General features: G+C 56.9%; 6 protein-coding genes across 6 annotated transcripts; 3 read left to right on the forward strand and 3 right to left on the reverse strand.

Moving 5' to 3' along the window:
- Positions 1-102: 102 nt before the first annotated feature.
- On the reverse strand, positions 103-2,365 carry CkaCkLH20_03585 (uncharacterized protein; the record flags this gene model as incomplete). Its single annotated transcript, XM_038886304.1, has 3 exons — positions 103-1,151; positions 1,215-1,498; positions 1,548-2,365. 3 exons carry the CDS (start codon positions 2,363-2,365, stop codon positions 103-105), a joined length of 2,151 nt encoding a protein of 716 aa, XP_038748146.1.
- A 1,002-nt stretch (positions 2,366-3,367) lies between these two features.
- On the forward strand, positions 3,368-5,143 carry CkaCkLH20_03586 (MFS monocarboxylic acid transporter; the record flags this gene model as incomplete). Its single annotated transcript, XM_038886305.1, has 1 exon — positions 3,368-5,143. One exon carries the CDS (start codon positions 3,368-3,370, stop codon positions 5,141-5,143), a length of 1,776 nt encoding a protein of 591 aa, XP_038748147.1.
- Positions 5,144-5,360: 217 nt separating this feature from the next.
- CkaCkLH20_03587 (uncharacterized protein) lies at positions 5,361-6,344 on the reverse strand (the record flags this gene model as incomplete). The annotated part of the gene is made up of 1 exon (XM_038886306.1): positions 5,361-6,344. One exon carries the CDS (start codon positions 6,342-6,344, stop codon positions 5,361-5,363), a length of 984 nt encoding a protein of 327 aa, XP_038748148.1.
- A 1,862-nt stretch (positions 6,345-8,206) lies between these two features.
- On the forward strand, positions 8,207-11,410 carry CkaCkLH20_03588 (uncharacterized protein; the record flags this gene model as incomplete). The annotated part of the gene is made up of 5 exons (XM_038886307.1): positions 8,207-8,905; positions 8,956-9,675; positions 9,723-10,519; positions 10,578-10,834; positions 10,896-11,410. 5 exons carry the CDS (start codon positions 8,207-8,209, stop codon positions 11,408-11,410), a joined length of 2,988 nt encoding a protein of 995 aa, XP_038748149.1.
- Positions 11,411-12,199: 789 nt separating this feature from the next.
- CkaCkLH20_03589 (uncharacterized protein) lies at positions 12,200-13,392 on the forward strand (the record flags this gene model as incomplete). Its single annotated transcript, XM_038886308.1, has 3 exons — positions 12,200-12,465; positions 12,534-12,663; positions 12,724-13,392. The coding sequence occupies 3 exons, from the start codon at positions 12,200-12,202 to the stop codon at positions 13,390-13,392; spliced, it is 1,065 nt and encodes a 354-aa protein (XP_038748150.1).
- A 254-nt stretch (positions 13,393-13,646) lies between these two features.
- Positions 13,647-14,958, reverse strand: CkaCkLH20_03590 (putative methyltransferase domain-containing protein; the record flags this gene model as incomplete). The annotated part of the gene is made up of 6 exons (XM_038886309.1): positions 13,647-13,707; positions 13,762-14,181; positions 14,252-14,389; positions 14,485-14,522; positions 14,596-14,750; positions 14,814-14,958. The coding sequence occupies 6 exons, from the start codon at positions 14,956-14,958 to the stop codon at positions 13,647-13,649; spliced, it is 957 nt and encodes a 318-aa protein (XP_038748151.1).
- Positions 14,959-15,207: the final 249 nt, after the last annotated feature.

Consider the following 15,207-nt stretch of genomic DNA (forward strand, 5'->3'; position numbering starts at 1 on the left):
TTCATTATCTACACATGGTCCGTACCCGCCTTTCCGAGAATGGTCACCAGCATGTCTTTTTCACCGGTTTCCAGATGCTAGAGTTGATCTTGGTATTTGCATCTAATACTCGTCGTCGTCGTCGTCATACTCATCGGAGAAATCGTCATAGTCGTACCACCCGTAGCCACCGATTTCACTCTCATCGTCGCTTCTGTAGTCTCGGGTCCGTCTCCGCCTTCTTTTTCCATGCACAAGACCATGCAAATACTCCTTCCGGAAGACTTCCTCGCACGCGAAGCAGGCCTCCGGCCTTTCGGGGCCGTCACATTCAATGGCGTTCTCGTCTTCCTCGGTTTCCTCGTTGAAATGCGGACACTCTCTCTGGATGGCCGGAATCCTCAACCACAGCCTGGACGTCCCCTTGTTGGGGATCCAAGGCTTGGATGCCTGCTGCCAGTTTCGAAAGTTCCACGCGACGTATTCGTGCTTGGACAGCGCGACGACGAAGTCGTCGTCCACCCCGAGGTGCCGGATGCCGCCCTTGAACTTGAACTTCTTCTCGTGGGCCATGACCAACGTCGAGGACTGGTCGCTCACGCAGATGGCGTTCTCGCCCGCGAGCACCTCGGGCCAGCGGGTCTCCGTTTCTTGACGCTCGTCGACCTCGACGTCTTGCAGGTGGTACACCTGGTTGTTCCAGACGATGCCTCCTTGGATCTCGTCCACTCTGCGCGGCAGGTCCTCGGGGCTCTGGAAGTCGTGCATCCGCATCTGGCCGGTTATGATTTGACGGCGTACGGAGAAGACCTCGTTCCTCGTATCGAAGTTGATATGGCCTAGAACGTAGGGCGGCGTCTCGAATATGAGGAACCTGTCCGAGATGGAGACGGCCAGGTTGTAGAGTCCGTATGAATTCATCTTCCGACAGCGGTTGAGGAACTGGTTATACAACGGGAACTTGGTATAGCGACGGAACGACTTTGTGTACTTGAAGTTCTCGAATTTGTGAACCGCAATCTGATGTCCGGTAGTATGTTCGTCCTCGTCGTCATGTATGTCATCATAGTCGTCTTCCTCTTTCATACGCTGGATGTATAGTTGTATCTCGTCATCCGAATTTTGGAATTCGCCGGGCGAGACTGAGAATTTCTTCTTGGGCTTTGAGAAAGCTAGCAAACATGCGTCAGCAAAAGGTGACCGAGCAAAAATACGCGACAACGACGGAAACTTACGGCCAGACGGACAATTGGAAACAAAATAGAGCACTTCGGGGTCCGAATGGTGGAAGATGAAGCCACACCAAGGAGGGAGTCCATCCATATTGTGGAACTTGTGTTTGATCCCGTGAGGTGTAGGATCAGGTAACTTGATGAGGCCGCCACGCCAACGCCAGACGTGTGGCAGCGCGGGGGGAGGAAATGTCATGGCAATGGTCTCCTTGTCCACGTACATCTCCATCATCCGGTTCGGCAGAGTGACTCGTCGAAACTGCCTGTTCTGCAAGTTGTAGACGATTCTGGAGCAGTCAGCGTAATCCATTGAGGTCTTTGACGGAAGGGACGTACAGAGCTCGGCGGGTAGCGCCGTCGAGCAGGATAACAAGCCTATCAGTCATTTGGTAAACGACAAAGTCTTTCTGGCCCTTGAGAACCGCATCTGGCAGCGTTACATATATCCTGTTCCTGGTGTTTAGATCGTCAATGAAGAAGCTGTACGCATCACCATTGAAGGCGACCCGACCGCTGGAGTACGCGTAACAATCGTTTTCTTCGTGGGATTGCTGCTGCTGCAGCTTCTTGTGGGCCTCTCTGGCATCTGGGCCACTCATGAGTTGCTTGTACTTTTTGAAACTCTTGGTTTTGGCGTAGAAGCGATCTTTGACGATTGTGGCCGGCTCAATGGAGACCTTGAGATGAGATATGTAGTTGCCCTCCATGCGGGTGAGGTTTTGGGCCGCGACAACGGCCAGGGCCCGCCAGAGGTACGGACCAGAAGAGACGGCGGCCTCTTTCGGGATGATTGACTGAGTAATAATGTCTTCGTAATCTGGAAAATAGACCTTGACGAGGTCGGTAACCACAACGTCTCTGGTGCAGGCTTGTCGCCAAGCCCTGGATACTGCAGCGCAGGCGAAGACATCCTTGCAGCTCAGCTGAGAAGTTACCAGAGCGACAACTTCGTTGGGTAGATCGCAAAAGTCCGCGAGACCTGGCTTTTTGTTGCGGAGTAAGGTCCTAAGGTGGATGAAATCCCACGGGGACAGGACCTCGACGAGGTTCTCCAGGAGGGCTCGTCTTAGTGGGACATTAGCAGATTCGCCCTCGGAGGTGAGACGGGAGAATTGCTCCGAGAGCGAATTCGGGGAGACGGATTCGGCTGACATGGAGACTCAGACCGGCATGGTCTTTTTGAGATAGTCGGGTTGAGTTGGGCGCGAAGGTGAGGCCGTCACCGCTTCGTGGGGCTGAATATCTGCAAGCCGCACGTGATTTACAGGTATCTTGACCGAGCCTCACCGAGATTACAGCTGGTGAATCTTCAACAGACCGTGGGTATTATGTAATACGGAAGAACTGTCACTCATCCTCCGATCTCGCTGCAAGGTACGTACTCTATTCCCCAGGCGGTAAACCAACCGGTTGAACTGTACCGTCGGGGCGGTCGCGACGAGCTTGCCGGTGCAGCAATAGCGCCTTCTAGAGCCGCGGAAGCCTGCCAACCGGCGCAATCAGCCCCCTAAAAGATGGGAAACCACTGGGCGCCTCAAGCCCCGTGCTCGGCGGCGAACTGCCAACATGGACATGGAACGCGCTGTAACCTGTGTCAGTTTCCCAGGCGGATCGCGGTAAAACGGCCTAGGAAGGTCCACCGATGCGCCGAGCACGACATCATTTTGGCGACCAGGAGTGACCGAGTGACCTGCTGACGTGCGAAATCGTGACTCTCTGACTCCGACCTTCGTTGCCTCCATGGTGCCCGTTTCCGCCCACCACCACCACCACCACCATCCATCTCATTACCAGGTTACATTTCTCGGTCCTTCCCCAAGCCAACGCCCTTCCCGAGGCTTCTCCTTGCCTTCCCGCCGTGCCGACCGTCTTCTCCACGTCATGTTCCTGTCGTCTTCAACTCTCTATTAATCCTCCGCCCCTCATCAATCTCCGAGTACTCTTTCCTTAGGTCGTCTACGTCGTCATCTGCGTGGTCTGGTTTGGACTGGTTTGCTCTCTGGGGGATGGTGACCAGCGGCTGTCTTATTTCCTCTGTTTAATCCTCCGACATCTTTCTCGATCTCCTACTCGCCCACCGCCGACGTCGGCACCCTTCGCAGTATTTATTTATCTTCGCGAACATCTCAAGTCCGAAAGCTTGTTCAACCATCATCATGGCGCGCGCCTCGAGCCCGCCCACACCATCCGATGACCGGACGGTCGTCGCAGCGGTCCCCGACGACGACGATGGCTCATCGACCATCAGCCGGTTCAGCTCGCGATCCTCTCTCGATCTCCTCCACCGACCTTCCTCCCAACGACGCCCGAGCCGGCGATCCGCCAACGCCCAGCGCGCCATCTCCTTCGTCGCCGCTCTCGTGTCCGCGCTCTGCGCCGGCTCAATTACCGTCTTTTCCATGTACGGCCACATCTTCCAGGAGCGCCTGCACTACACACAATTCCAGGTCAACGGCCTGGCCATCAGCAGCTCCATCGCCCTCTACCTCCCCGTCTCGCTACTCGGTTACGTTTGCGACCGTGTCGGAACCCCGCCGCTGTCGTTGCTGGCAGCTGTGCTGTTCGGCGGCGGCTATGCCTTGGCTGCGGGCACGTACCGCCAGCTTGAGGATGAGAACTTCGGGGGCCTGCGCGACCTTGCCGGCAAGCGCATAGAGGGCGGCCCGGATTGGACATACCCTCTGATGATCTTTGCTTTCGTCTGCGTCGGTGTCGGGACGTGCTCCATGTACTTGGCCGCTGTCGCAACCTGCGCAAAGAACTTCGGCAAGGGCAAACATCGTGGATTGGCTCTCGCTGTGCCAATTGCTGCGTTCGGGCTGAGCGGCATGTGGCTGAGCCAGCTGGGAAGTCGGGTCTTCTACGAGAGGCTGCCAAACGGTGCGGCTGGTGATCTGGATGTCTTCCATTTCTTCGTCTTCCTCTCTATTCTTCTACTTGTTGTAGGAGTGATTGGCACCTTCACGCTGAAGGTCGTCGACGAGGAGGAGATCATTGTGGAAGCCGTGGAGGAGCTCGAGAGGAGTGGGCTGCTGGAGCGCAGCACTTCGTTCCTCAGCGCTCGCAGCGGTGACCGAAGCAGAGGATACGGCGCAATTGGGCAGATTGACGATGAAGAGGAAGGTGGAGCTCCCGGAGACGACGATGCCAAGTTGAAGAAGAAGCTTGTTCTCAACGCCGAGACAAGAAGCTTCCTCACGGATCGCACCATGTGGTACTTTGCCCTTGGTTTCCTCTTGATGATTGGGCCTGGCGAGGCGTTCATCAACAACCTCGGGACCGTCATCGGAACACTGTATCCCCCGACCATGCAGTACGTTGGGCCCCCGACGTCCGCCGCTACGCACGTGTCCATCGTCGGTATCACCAGCACGGTAGCACGTCTGGCTACGGGCACCTTGACGGACTGGTTGGCGCCATCGCCGCAGACACAGCATCTGCAGGTATCCTCCAGTCCGCCCTTCATCCGCGGCAGACTCACAATCTCCCGCGTCGCATTTCTCCTTTTCTTCGCCGTCATCATGTCACTTGGGCTGGTCGCTTTGGCCTCTGGCTTCATCCAAGAGCATGGCGAGCGCTTTTGGATCGTCTCCGGCCTCATCGGGTCCGGTTACGGAGCGGTCTTCAGTCTGACGCCCATCATCATCACTGTTATTTGGGGTGTCGAGAACTTCGCAACGAACTGGGGCATCGTCGCCATGTTCCCCGCCCTCGGGTCGACCATCTGGAGTCTGGTCTATTCGGCCATCTACCAGTCTGGGGCCACAAAGTCCCCCTCGTCAGGAGAAGGCGGAGACGTCTTCTGCTACGGCAAGCAGTGCTACGCGCCGACGTTCTGGGCCATGACCATCACTGTGTGGTTGGCCTGCGGCATGGTTCTCTACGCCTGGAAGGGCAAGAACGGCTGGACGCATCGCGGCATTGTAATCTAGATTTACGTATTTAAACTGCACAACTACATCAGAGAGAAGCATGCATATCGGCGTTACGGAACGGGAGGAAGGAACAGTCTGGATAGGGCGTATCAGAAATATCGCCATGATTTCGTTGGGTATATATTGCATCAAGTCATAATTATGCCGGCCAGTCCTGTTTTGCCTCTTGTGTGAAATTTTACAAGTCTTTCTCATCCGCACGGCAAGCTCTGTCTCACAGCATCAAAATCGCAACGAGGGTGGCGGCCCCCATCACCAAGCCCGCTATCACGGGCGTACTCCTGGCACCCGTGCTCTCCCTTTCGAACTCGCTCATCGTCTTCATGCAGATCCACTGCGAATACAGCAGCTTGTCGAACAGCACGCTCATGACGGGGGTATACCCGTTCAATCCCCCCGTGGGCATCGTCGTGCTCCCGTCCTGGTCCAGGATCAGCTCCACGTCGGTCAGCTTCATCAGGTCGTACGACGACGGCAGGGTGGGGTGGCAGCCGTTGTTGGCGCCGGCGTCCCGCGCCGGCTCGCTCGGGGCGCCGGGCCCGATGATCTCGGCGCCGGTGATGTTCACAGCGCCGGCGATGAGGTTGCAGTGGAAGTTCTTGTCGGAGCGCGTGCGCTCCTCGAGGTACATGGCGATGTCCTGGCAGCGGGGGAGGTCGGCGTCCTTTGTGTGGTTGGCGCGGAAGTCGTCGACGTAGCCGGTGATCTCGTCCATGCAGCTCTGCTGCAGCCAGGAGGAGCAGTCGGTGGTCTCGTCGTCCTTGACCTCGTGCGCGATCGGCAGGGTCTGGAAGAGGTGCTGGAAGATGAGGGCGCAGCCCTTGGGGTAGGCCGGGTTGGAGAGGTTGAGGCCGGCCGGGGCGCCGAGGTAGTAGGACTGGGTGTAGACCTGCTTCTTCATCCAGTTTGACCCGGAGCCGGAGGAAGAGGGGTCGGAGGCCGGGCCGCCGTGGAGGGTGGCGACGGTGATGGAGAGCTTGCGGATGTCGGTGATGTTGTTGTTGTCGATGGGGATGTCGAGGACCTCCGGGGCGATGCCGACGCGGCGGAGGACGGAGCCGCCGAGGGTGCAGTTGGACTCGCCGACCAGGTCGTGGACCTCGCCGGCCGGGCAGGACACGTCGGCGCAGCCCTTGAGGGAGACCTCGGTGAGGATGGGGACCGTGGCCAGGGCGGGCCCGGCGAGGAGGGACCCCATCAGGGGGAACGGTCTCATCGTCTCTTCCCTCCTTGCCCGTCTCTCCCGCTACTTGACTGCGGCGCGAGTAGGTTTGTTGGCGTTTCGATTTGCTAATGGCCCAACACACCTTAACTCGGGGCTGCTCTGGGGCGAGAAGCAGGCCAAGAACTAGCAGCTAGCGAGAAAAGCCAAGAAGGCCGTAATGGGGAATAAGACGTGGGATATTCGGGGCGGGATTGGGCCAGACGGCTGTGACGGCGCCGGTGACGCGGCAGCGTTATGTGCGGGCTGGGCTGGGCTGGCGGGGGGCCTCAAGTGTGTCCGGAAGTACGGCAAAGTCGGCGTAGGCAAAAGGCTCGTCGCGCAGATGAGCGGCGCCGTGGCGGTGGGGATCGTGCTGCTGCTGGCTTTTCTTGTCCCTTTTTTTGTTCGTCCCGGGGTGGTGGTCGGTCAATAAGTGACGTATCTTGTTGCCGTTCAGGTTACTCTCGAATTCGCCAACGATGTCGCGGGCGGCTTCATCGTGGACGGCGAGGTTAAGGAGAGAGGAGGAGGAAGATGAGGGAAAAATTGTGCGTGAGGTGAGAAGGTAAGGTGAGGGGTGCCGGCTGCGCAAAGAGGAGAGCGGGACATGGACACACGCAATGGTTATTTGGCCGTACCGTACCCAGCACCACAGCAGCAGCAGCAGAGAGTGGCTGTACGCGGATTACATCAACGAGCAAAATAGTGAAATCGAGGAGGGTCGCGTGGTGCGAAATGATAGGCGACCGAACGTGACTTTTCTTGGCATTTGGTCTTGGCGCTTCTCACCGATCCTTTGGGGTGATGGGGGGGTGCTGGTGCATTACATAAGGCGAGATGGGGTGTTCTCATTGGATGTTATTGGGGATTCGTGAGATTCTGCTTTGCCGGATGGTTCGGTGAAGTCGATGTTGTGTAAAAAAGGCATGATGTTGATGTTGGAGCGTGGCCAAGCGAATCGACTTGAGATGACAGATGCATGGAAACATGTTAAACCTTCATTTTAAGCATGAACCGATCTCAAGTTTTGGGTTCGTCAACGGTCAAAGAGCGGTTGGGGCATTGAAGCTATCTCATTGGATCTTATTCTTGCTGACTAAGGAAAGTCTGTCGCCCGAGTCGTTAAACCCGGGAGAAACTCCGGGAAGCTAAACCACCAATCACAATCCACCGTCTAGCCAGGGCCTCTGCTCCTGCCAATGTCTCCTTCACAAAACAAGCTTCAACATCTCCCAGATCTCAACCATCCCCCAGGCGAACCATCTCTCCGTGTTTCCAATGCTCCGCCAGATCGTCAATCGTCTGATCTGGGCGCCAGAATACGGGGCTGTTTGATTGCACTGGACTACAGTGACGCAACGCCGCAGCTCACAGCTCACCGTCCGACTTGAACACTGAGGCTGTGTACAGCTGTGTACATTCTGACGCCTGCTCGCCAGCCAATCCGACCCGCGGCAGCCCACGAACCGGCATGTACAAGCCACACGCCGTTCCAGCACGTACAGCAGTCACACCGCGTGCTATCGCGACTGCGTGTTATCCCACATCGTTTGCTCTGCACCAGCTTCGAGATACCGAAAAACTTCTAGCGGTCGCCTTGCCTGATTTTAAGGCAAAATGAGACTCGACTCTCAAATGCTCCTCTCGGCGGCCTCCCTCAGCCCCCCTGAGACACCGTCCGCGGCTGTGCAGCGGTGGCCGTTCTAAAGGTCGCTTTTCGCGGGATTTGGAATAAAGTGGCGAAGGCTCGCACTCGGCGAGCCGTATCCTGATCGGACAGATCATCGAGTCCGAACATTTTCGACTTTGAGTTTTGTACTGCCCACCGCCAAGACGCCAATCCTATCCGCACAGGTATGAGAATATCTACATTGACCCAGAATGACTCGAATACCGGCCTCTTTGGGACTTCCCAGCATCATGACGGAGGAGGAGTCGGGTTGAAGCGCCAGCTAGAGGCGGCCATGTGCCCGACCCTCCCGCTCGGCGCCGACGACGACGAGTCCCGGGAGTTCCTGCCGGACGGCGAGCTCCACCGGCTCGTGAACCCCGACTCCGCCCTCCGGACCCTGCGGGAGTGCATGCCCGGTACCCCGGCGTGGGTTCCAAGCGTCTACGCTTACAGCATCTTCAGCGGCTCGCCGAAGCTGATCAAGGTCTTTGCGATTTTGGTGCTCATCGGCAAGCCGGGCGCGATTGTCGGGTTCATGAGGAACTCCATCAGCGACAACGACCTGCCTCTGGAACCCACTCGCGCGAGCTCGGCGGAGGAGACGACTGTGCGGCACTCGAAGAAGACGCGCTTGTGCTGTGATCTTGCTCTTGCGGGGCTCGGTCGAGATGATGTCGTTGCTTTCGAAGAGACGCAGTGGAAGGTTCTCGTGCCCTCTCTCGAAGAGCTAGGCGCGACCAGCGCTCCGTCTCAGTTCCATCCAAAGACCATCCTTCCGTTCGTCTGGGATGAAGATGCCGAGCCTGCAACGCACACAGGCGGACACTCTCACGTGTACCAGGTTCAGGTCCATCCTGGATATCACACCTTCGGCAGTCCCACGGTACCCATTACCACCCTCTCCATCAATTCCCCCCGTTAACAGCTCAGCAGGACAGGGCCACTCAGTTCGCCCTCAAAAAGCTCCGTGATCATTCTGGAGCAGCATTCGAACGCGAGGTCTCGGCGCTCCGGCGCTCCGGCGATACCGAGGACCCACACATTGTGAAGCTGGTCACGGCCTTCAAACACGGCACCACATCCTACCTCCTCTTTCCCTGGGCCGATACAGACCTCCAGTCCTTTTGGTCCCAGACGGATGCCCCGAAGGATGAGCATGCGGTTCTCACGGTCAAGCAGATGCTCGGCGTCGCGCAGACACTCAAGGCGATTCACTATTGCCGCGTCAAGAAACGCACCGAGGCCAAGGATGAAGCGGTGGTGAAAGGCTACCATGGAGACCTCAAGCCAGAGAACATCCTTGTGAAGGATGGAGAGTGGAAGATTGCGGATTTCGGCATCTCCCGGTTCCGCAACGCTGCAGACACCGAGGAGGATAAGCCCCTTGGATGCTCGCCGACCTACCGCGCCCCCGAGCACGATATCGGCCCCTTCAATGGGCAAAAGGCTGATATATGGTCCCTCGGGTGCGTGATGAGCGTCGCCGCGACGTGGATGAAGCTGGGGAAGAAGGGTGTGCAGAAATTCAGGAAGGAGCGGGCGACACCAGACAAGGAGTCTTCGCGAGACGCGAAGGGAAAGGCTGATGATTCCTTTTTCGAGGCCGGGACGGAAGAGAAGGGCGGCTTGAAGCTCAAGCCTAGCGTTTCTCACGTAAGTTGATCGATTTCACGGCCAAGTGCTCTTGCTAATGTACACAGTGGATCGACAAGCTTCATCAGTCACCGACGGCAAGCCCGCTCATTCATGATCTACTCGACCTAGTCAAGAATGATATGCTTGAGGTCGACGGGACGAAGCGCATCACGAGCGATCAGCTCGTCACAAAGTTGCAGACGATCCACCAGAAGTGCTCTGATGATCCTTTGTACGCCAAGCCGGACACTCGCTCGGTCGCGGAGAAGTCTGCTGCTGAGATGGACCGCTATATCGAGGATAGTCGGTCCATCAGCGTCAACACACTCCAGCTCCCGGGCCAGTATAGTTTTACTGCCCCGGCCGGCACGACATCTCCACAGCAGGGTGTCAATAACTTTGGTCTCGAGGGCGAGACTTGCTCACTGCCAGGCTGGGCCGATCCATGGCCTGAGCATGCTTTCTCGGAGCCACTGCCGTCGTATCAACAGGCGACGAGCGCCCAGCCTCAAGGTGCAGGCTCTGGCTTCAACGCGTACTTCCAGGCCGCTAATACCGTGCCGATGTCGACGCATGTGCCGGCGGCGTACCCACCGTTGCCGTCAAACAACGGACCTTCACCCGTCGCCAGTGGGTCCCAGCCCCGGAAGAAGCGCCATAAGCCGAATCCGTTGACAACGCCAAGCCCCGCATCTCAACGAGAAGCCAGTGAAGTACGGGAATCCAGCAACCCAATGGATTCTTGCGAACAGGAATCTACTGTCCTTTTCGCCTGTCCCTACTTCAAGCATAATCCGAAGAAGTACAGCGCCAAGGAGTGGACCTCGTGCAACGGTTCTGGATTCAAGATCCCAAGGCTGAAGTGAGTTCGCCGACCAATTAATTTTGCACAACGGAATAGTTGCTGACGTTCCGAACAGGGAGCATATTCGCCGTAAGCATCTCAAAAAGGCCTACCGATGCAGCCGCTGCCGCCAATGGTACGACACGATGGCGGATTTGACCGAGCACCAAAAGTCTTCCATTCCATGCCTTGTCAGCCATGATAAATCGGATGACAGAATCGACGAGGCCCAATGGAGTAGTCTTCAGGATAGGAAGCGCGGGAAGTTGTTTGTCTCCAAGTGGGAGGACATGTTCCAGGTTATCTTCCCATCAGTTGATGTACCATCGCCTTGTGAGTGCTTCCTGGTTGAGAGGGTGGTATTTGTGATGCATCAGCTGACCAGTGTCCACAGACCGAGACGAGCCGACTGAAGACCTCTTCAGCCAGTTCCGGAGCTCCCTAGAGGCTCAGCTACAAGGGCAGATCGACTACCGACGACGACTCAAGATCCAAGGTGCCCTAGAACTTGCCAGCGACTTCGAAAAGTCTAGATCTGTTTCCCAGTCGACCACTGACTCCGATGTCCCGTCTCTCTCTGGTGACAACTACTCGAACTCCACTACCATGCTCTCCGAATCTCCGATGACCACCATCGAGGCTTCACCAATGAACGCGCCCGTCAACGAACCACCCGACTTGGGCATGGGTGAATCCAGCGTACCCTCATGCCTTCCAATGATGCAGCAACAGATGATGTCCTTTCGGGACTTCACCCTGATCCCGTACGGTAGTGCTGGGTCTGTTCTTGGAAACTTCGACGTAGACTGGAGTGAGCAGCCGCTGATGGGGCAGGCAGGCGTGGTCGCAGACTCTCAGATGGGGATGTTTCCCGCAGACTCCCCTGAGAATCTGTTCCCTCCGCCGTGAGGGTAGATGATGCGAGGTATCGAGCCAAGCGGGTCTGACGAATGGTAAACATGTTTGACGCTGATTGCAGGACACGCCGTCTTGCCAGCCAGTGACAAGGAGATGCATAGAAGACGAGAAGTTCTTGACCAGAATGTGATCAGTACAGGCTGGAGATGTGGTGGTTTGTGGATTCATTGGTAGCTTTGTAGTCTCGAGGGGGTCTCCTTTCGTGTGATTAGCAGTTGTTTGGCTAATCTTCCCTTCGTTCCTTGTACGTACACGAGTTGTCGAAATCGAGCCACAGAAGTTGTCCTACGCCTCCGAATAATACGGAACCCTTCCAGCGAGCCATGCGATGGTATTTTGGATCCGATCCTCGACTGGAAGTTCCAGCATCAGGACGAAAGACCATCCCCCCACGCAACAACCGGTAACACGGGCGACAAAGTACAACCTCGTGCAGATGTTCCACTCAAGATTAGCCGTGGTACATAAGTTGATGTCTGAACTGACGCAAACGGACATCTCCACGTTGCTGCAGCGAAGCACTCCAAGCTCTCAGCCACTGTCCCACATCGGAATGTTTGGCGCAACGCACACGAAAACAGTCTGTCACGCATGGAATCCGGACGTTGGAACCGGGAAACATAAAGATACCCCGCATCCCTTTTTACTCGTTTTGAACAATAGAAAATGCCCTGGCTTCGCAGGATCGCAATCGGCTTCTCTCTTCTCGTCATCTTACTATCCCTCCCGCAGTACTGGCAACATCTATCCACAACATTTACATCCCCCGCCGCCGCAAATATGACCACCAAAGCCATCGTGTTCGTCGAGAAGGGCAAGGCCGAGATCCGAGACGTCCCCAAGCCGAAGCTGCGCGACGACTACGTCCTCGTCAAGGTCAACGCCGTCGGGATCAACCCCACGGACTGGAAGCACGTCGACTTCGGCATCACCGACCCCGGCTCGAGAGTCGGGTGCGACTACGCCGGCGTCGTCGAGGAGGTGGGGAGCAAGGTCGAGAAGTCGTTCAAGAAGGGCGACCGTATCAGCGGGGTAGTCCATGGGAGGTAGGCTCGGGCCTCAAAGATTGCCGCACGTTTGGAGGGAACATCTCGTGGCTTACTCCCTCGTCCAGTGACCAAACCAACTCGGAAAACGGCGCGTTCGCCAATTACATCGTCGCGAAGGGCGACGTCCAGATCAAGACGCCCGACAACGTCAGCGACGAGGACGCCGCGACGCTCGGCATCTCCATCTGCACAGTCGTAAGCGGCCTCCCTCCCCCTTCAAGCATCCCAGCCGTTCTAACACGCTCTCTCACACAGGGCCAAGGCCTCTACCGAACCCTCGGCCTCCCCCTCCCCGGCAAACAAACCACCGGAGACGACGACGGGGAGTACATCCTCATCTACGGCGGCAGCACGGCGACCGGCATCTACGGCATCCAGTTCGCCAGGCTCTCCGGGCTGCGCGTCGTCGCGACCTCGTCGCCGCGCAACTTCGACTACCTCAAGTCCCTCGGCGCCTCCGCCGTCTTCGACTACAACTCGCCCACCGTCGCGGCCGACATCCGCGCCCACACCGGCGACAATCTCAAACTCGCCTGGGACTGCACCGGGTTCGGCGGGCTCATCTGCGCCGGGGCGCTGAGCAGTTCGCGGGGCGGCAAGTACGCGACGATCGTGGGGGCGACGAAGAGGGAGGAGCTGCTGGCGGTGAATCCCAAGGTGGACGGGCCGCACGCCACGCTTATGTACTCGGTGTTTGGTGAGAGGTTTGTGAAGGGGGGGAGCGAGACGCCGGCGAAGCCTGAGGAGTTCGAGTTCGCCAAGATGTTTTGGGAGGTCGCGAGGGGGTTGTTGGAGGAGGGGAGGGTGAGGGCGCCGAAGGTGTTCGCGAATCGGGGCGGGAGCGGGTTGGAGGGGGTTTTGAAGGGGATGGATGAGTTGAGGGGGAATAAGGTTAGTGGAGGGAAGCTGGTGTACACTTTGTAGTGAGGATTCATCGTCTTCGTCGCGTAAGGTATTTGATGATGGATTCGAGGAGCTCAGTCACCCATAAGAAGCTGGTTTCATTAGAAGCTTTGCGTCTCATAGGCCAATTAAACAAATATGTTCACCAGATCAGAGACGTTATTAAGTTGATGGACAGAGTTTGTGCTTTAACAATCACGCCTAGACTGACAGAATGCTGCTCAACTCACTGAAATCATCCCAATTCACTATCCAAAAACCAGTAAATGGCATGTTTAGCTCTCAGCCCCTCCCGCCTTGGCATCCTTTTCAGGTTTCCTCCCGTAAATGGACCAGCTAGAAAGACGTATTAGCATCAATCATCACGATCTCGAAACCTCGCCGGCTTACAAGTTGAAGTACCCATGAATCTCCCTGTTCCCAAAGTCCCTGCGGGCCTCCATGATGAGCACGAGGACCTCCTCGCGGGTCCAGTTCAGCGCGCGGGTCAGAGACGCCATCAGCAGGCCCTCCCAGTTGGGCGCGAGGTTCTCGTAGTTCCACATGCCGAGCTGCTTGTGCTTCCGGTCCCTGGGCCACCCGTTCGTGGGCCACTTGAAGCGCCGGATGCGGACGTCCTCGAAGCCGACGTCCTCCAGCACGGCCTTCAGCCTGCTGAACTGCTCGAACGGGGTGCCGAAGACGGCGAGCGCCTCGGCCCACAGGCGCACGCTCTTCATGAGGCTCGTGTCCTCTGTGAGGGTGCCGTCGTCGGACACGGGAATGGCGTCGATGTCGTTGAGTTCGAGGTAGCCGCCGGGAGCGAGGTTCCTGGGGTATGGGGTTAGGAGAGGGTTGTTTTTGAGGATGTGTGTGTGTGTGGGTGGGTGGCTCGGCTCACTGGTGGCAGTTTCGGATGTACTCTTCCCAGTTGCCGATGCTTCCCGTCATCATGCGGCTGTGGATGTAGTCGAATGGCTGGGAGAAGGTCCAGGGTTCCTCGATGTTGTCAATTTGGAACTGGACGTTGGGCGGAACGCTGTAATGCAGTGTTAGCTGCTTCACTCCGTGTCGTTCAACCCAGATCTTGTGAGCTTCTTTGGACGTAGAGAAAGTGGTGGGTAGGTTCTTTACAAGGCAGGCTGGACAGCAGACAGATCGACGCCGATAACCTTGGGGCACATCCGGTTAGCATCGAACACGATCGAATTGTGGACAAATCGTCGTGCTTCTCTCTGTACTCACCTCGGACTCAGGGTGCTCCTCGCCAAAGTCAATGGCCCAAATGCCAGATCCCGTGCCGACGTCGAGGACACGTCCGACCTTGGCGCCCGGATCGTTGGGCGGCGAAGTACCCAGCCGATCGTCGAAAGTCCGCAGAACAAGGTGATGTTGCAGGTCTGCGTACGCGATCTTACATCAGCCTGGAACACCGTCTCCGCAGGGCGTATGATTAAGCATACCCAGCCTTTCGTTCTCCCTTTCGTCATTGGGAACGGGATATTCTATCAAAGGCCTGTTAGTCTGGGCATTGACGTCTCCAGCCATCTCACTGACGGCGAGACGTATACTCACTTCCGTCTCTATACTTGTGGTATGTTCTCCCATTTTCCAGGCGATAGGAAAGAACTGAGCTAGTGACGCTCGTGGTCGATGAAGCCAGAGATTCCTGATGTGCGCATTTTAATAAGACTTGTCCTTAGAGAAGAGTATTGAAGTTTCTACTTGTGCTATGGACGCATCGTCTTCTGTGACCTATACTCAAAAGTAAGCATCCTGCTCAATCAATTGACTCCCTATAAGTGCCATACGTCTTCGGCGTCAAGTACGCCATCGTCGCCAGCCACAACAACCGGG

This window comes from Colletotrichum karsti, assembly GCF_011947395.1.
Source record: "Colletotrichum karsti strain CkLH20 chromosome Unknown Scaffold9, whole genome shotgun sequence".
Classification (NCBI taxonomy): Eukaryota; Fungi; Ascomycota; class Sordariomycetes; order Glomerellales; family Glomerellaceae; genus Colletotrichum; species Colletotrichum karsti.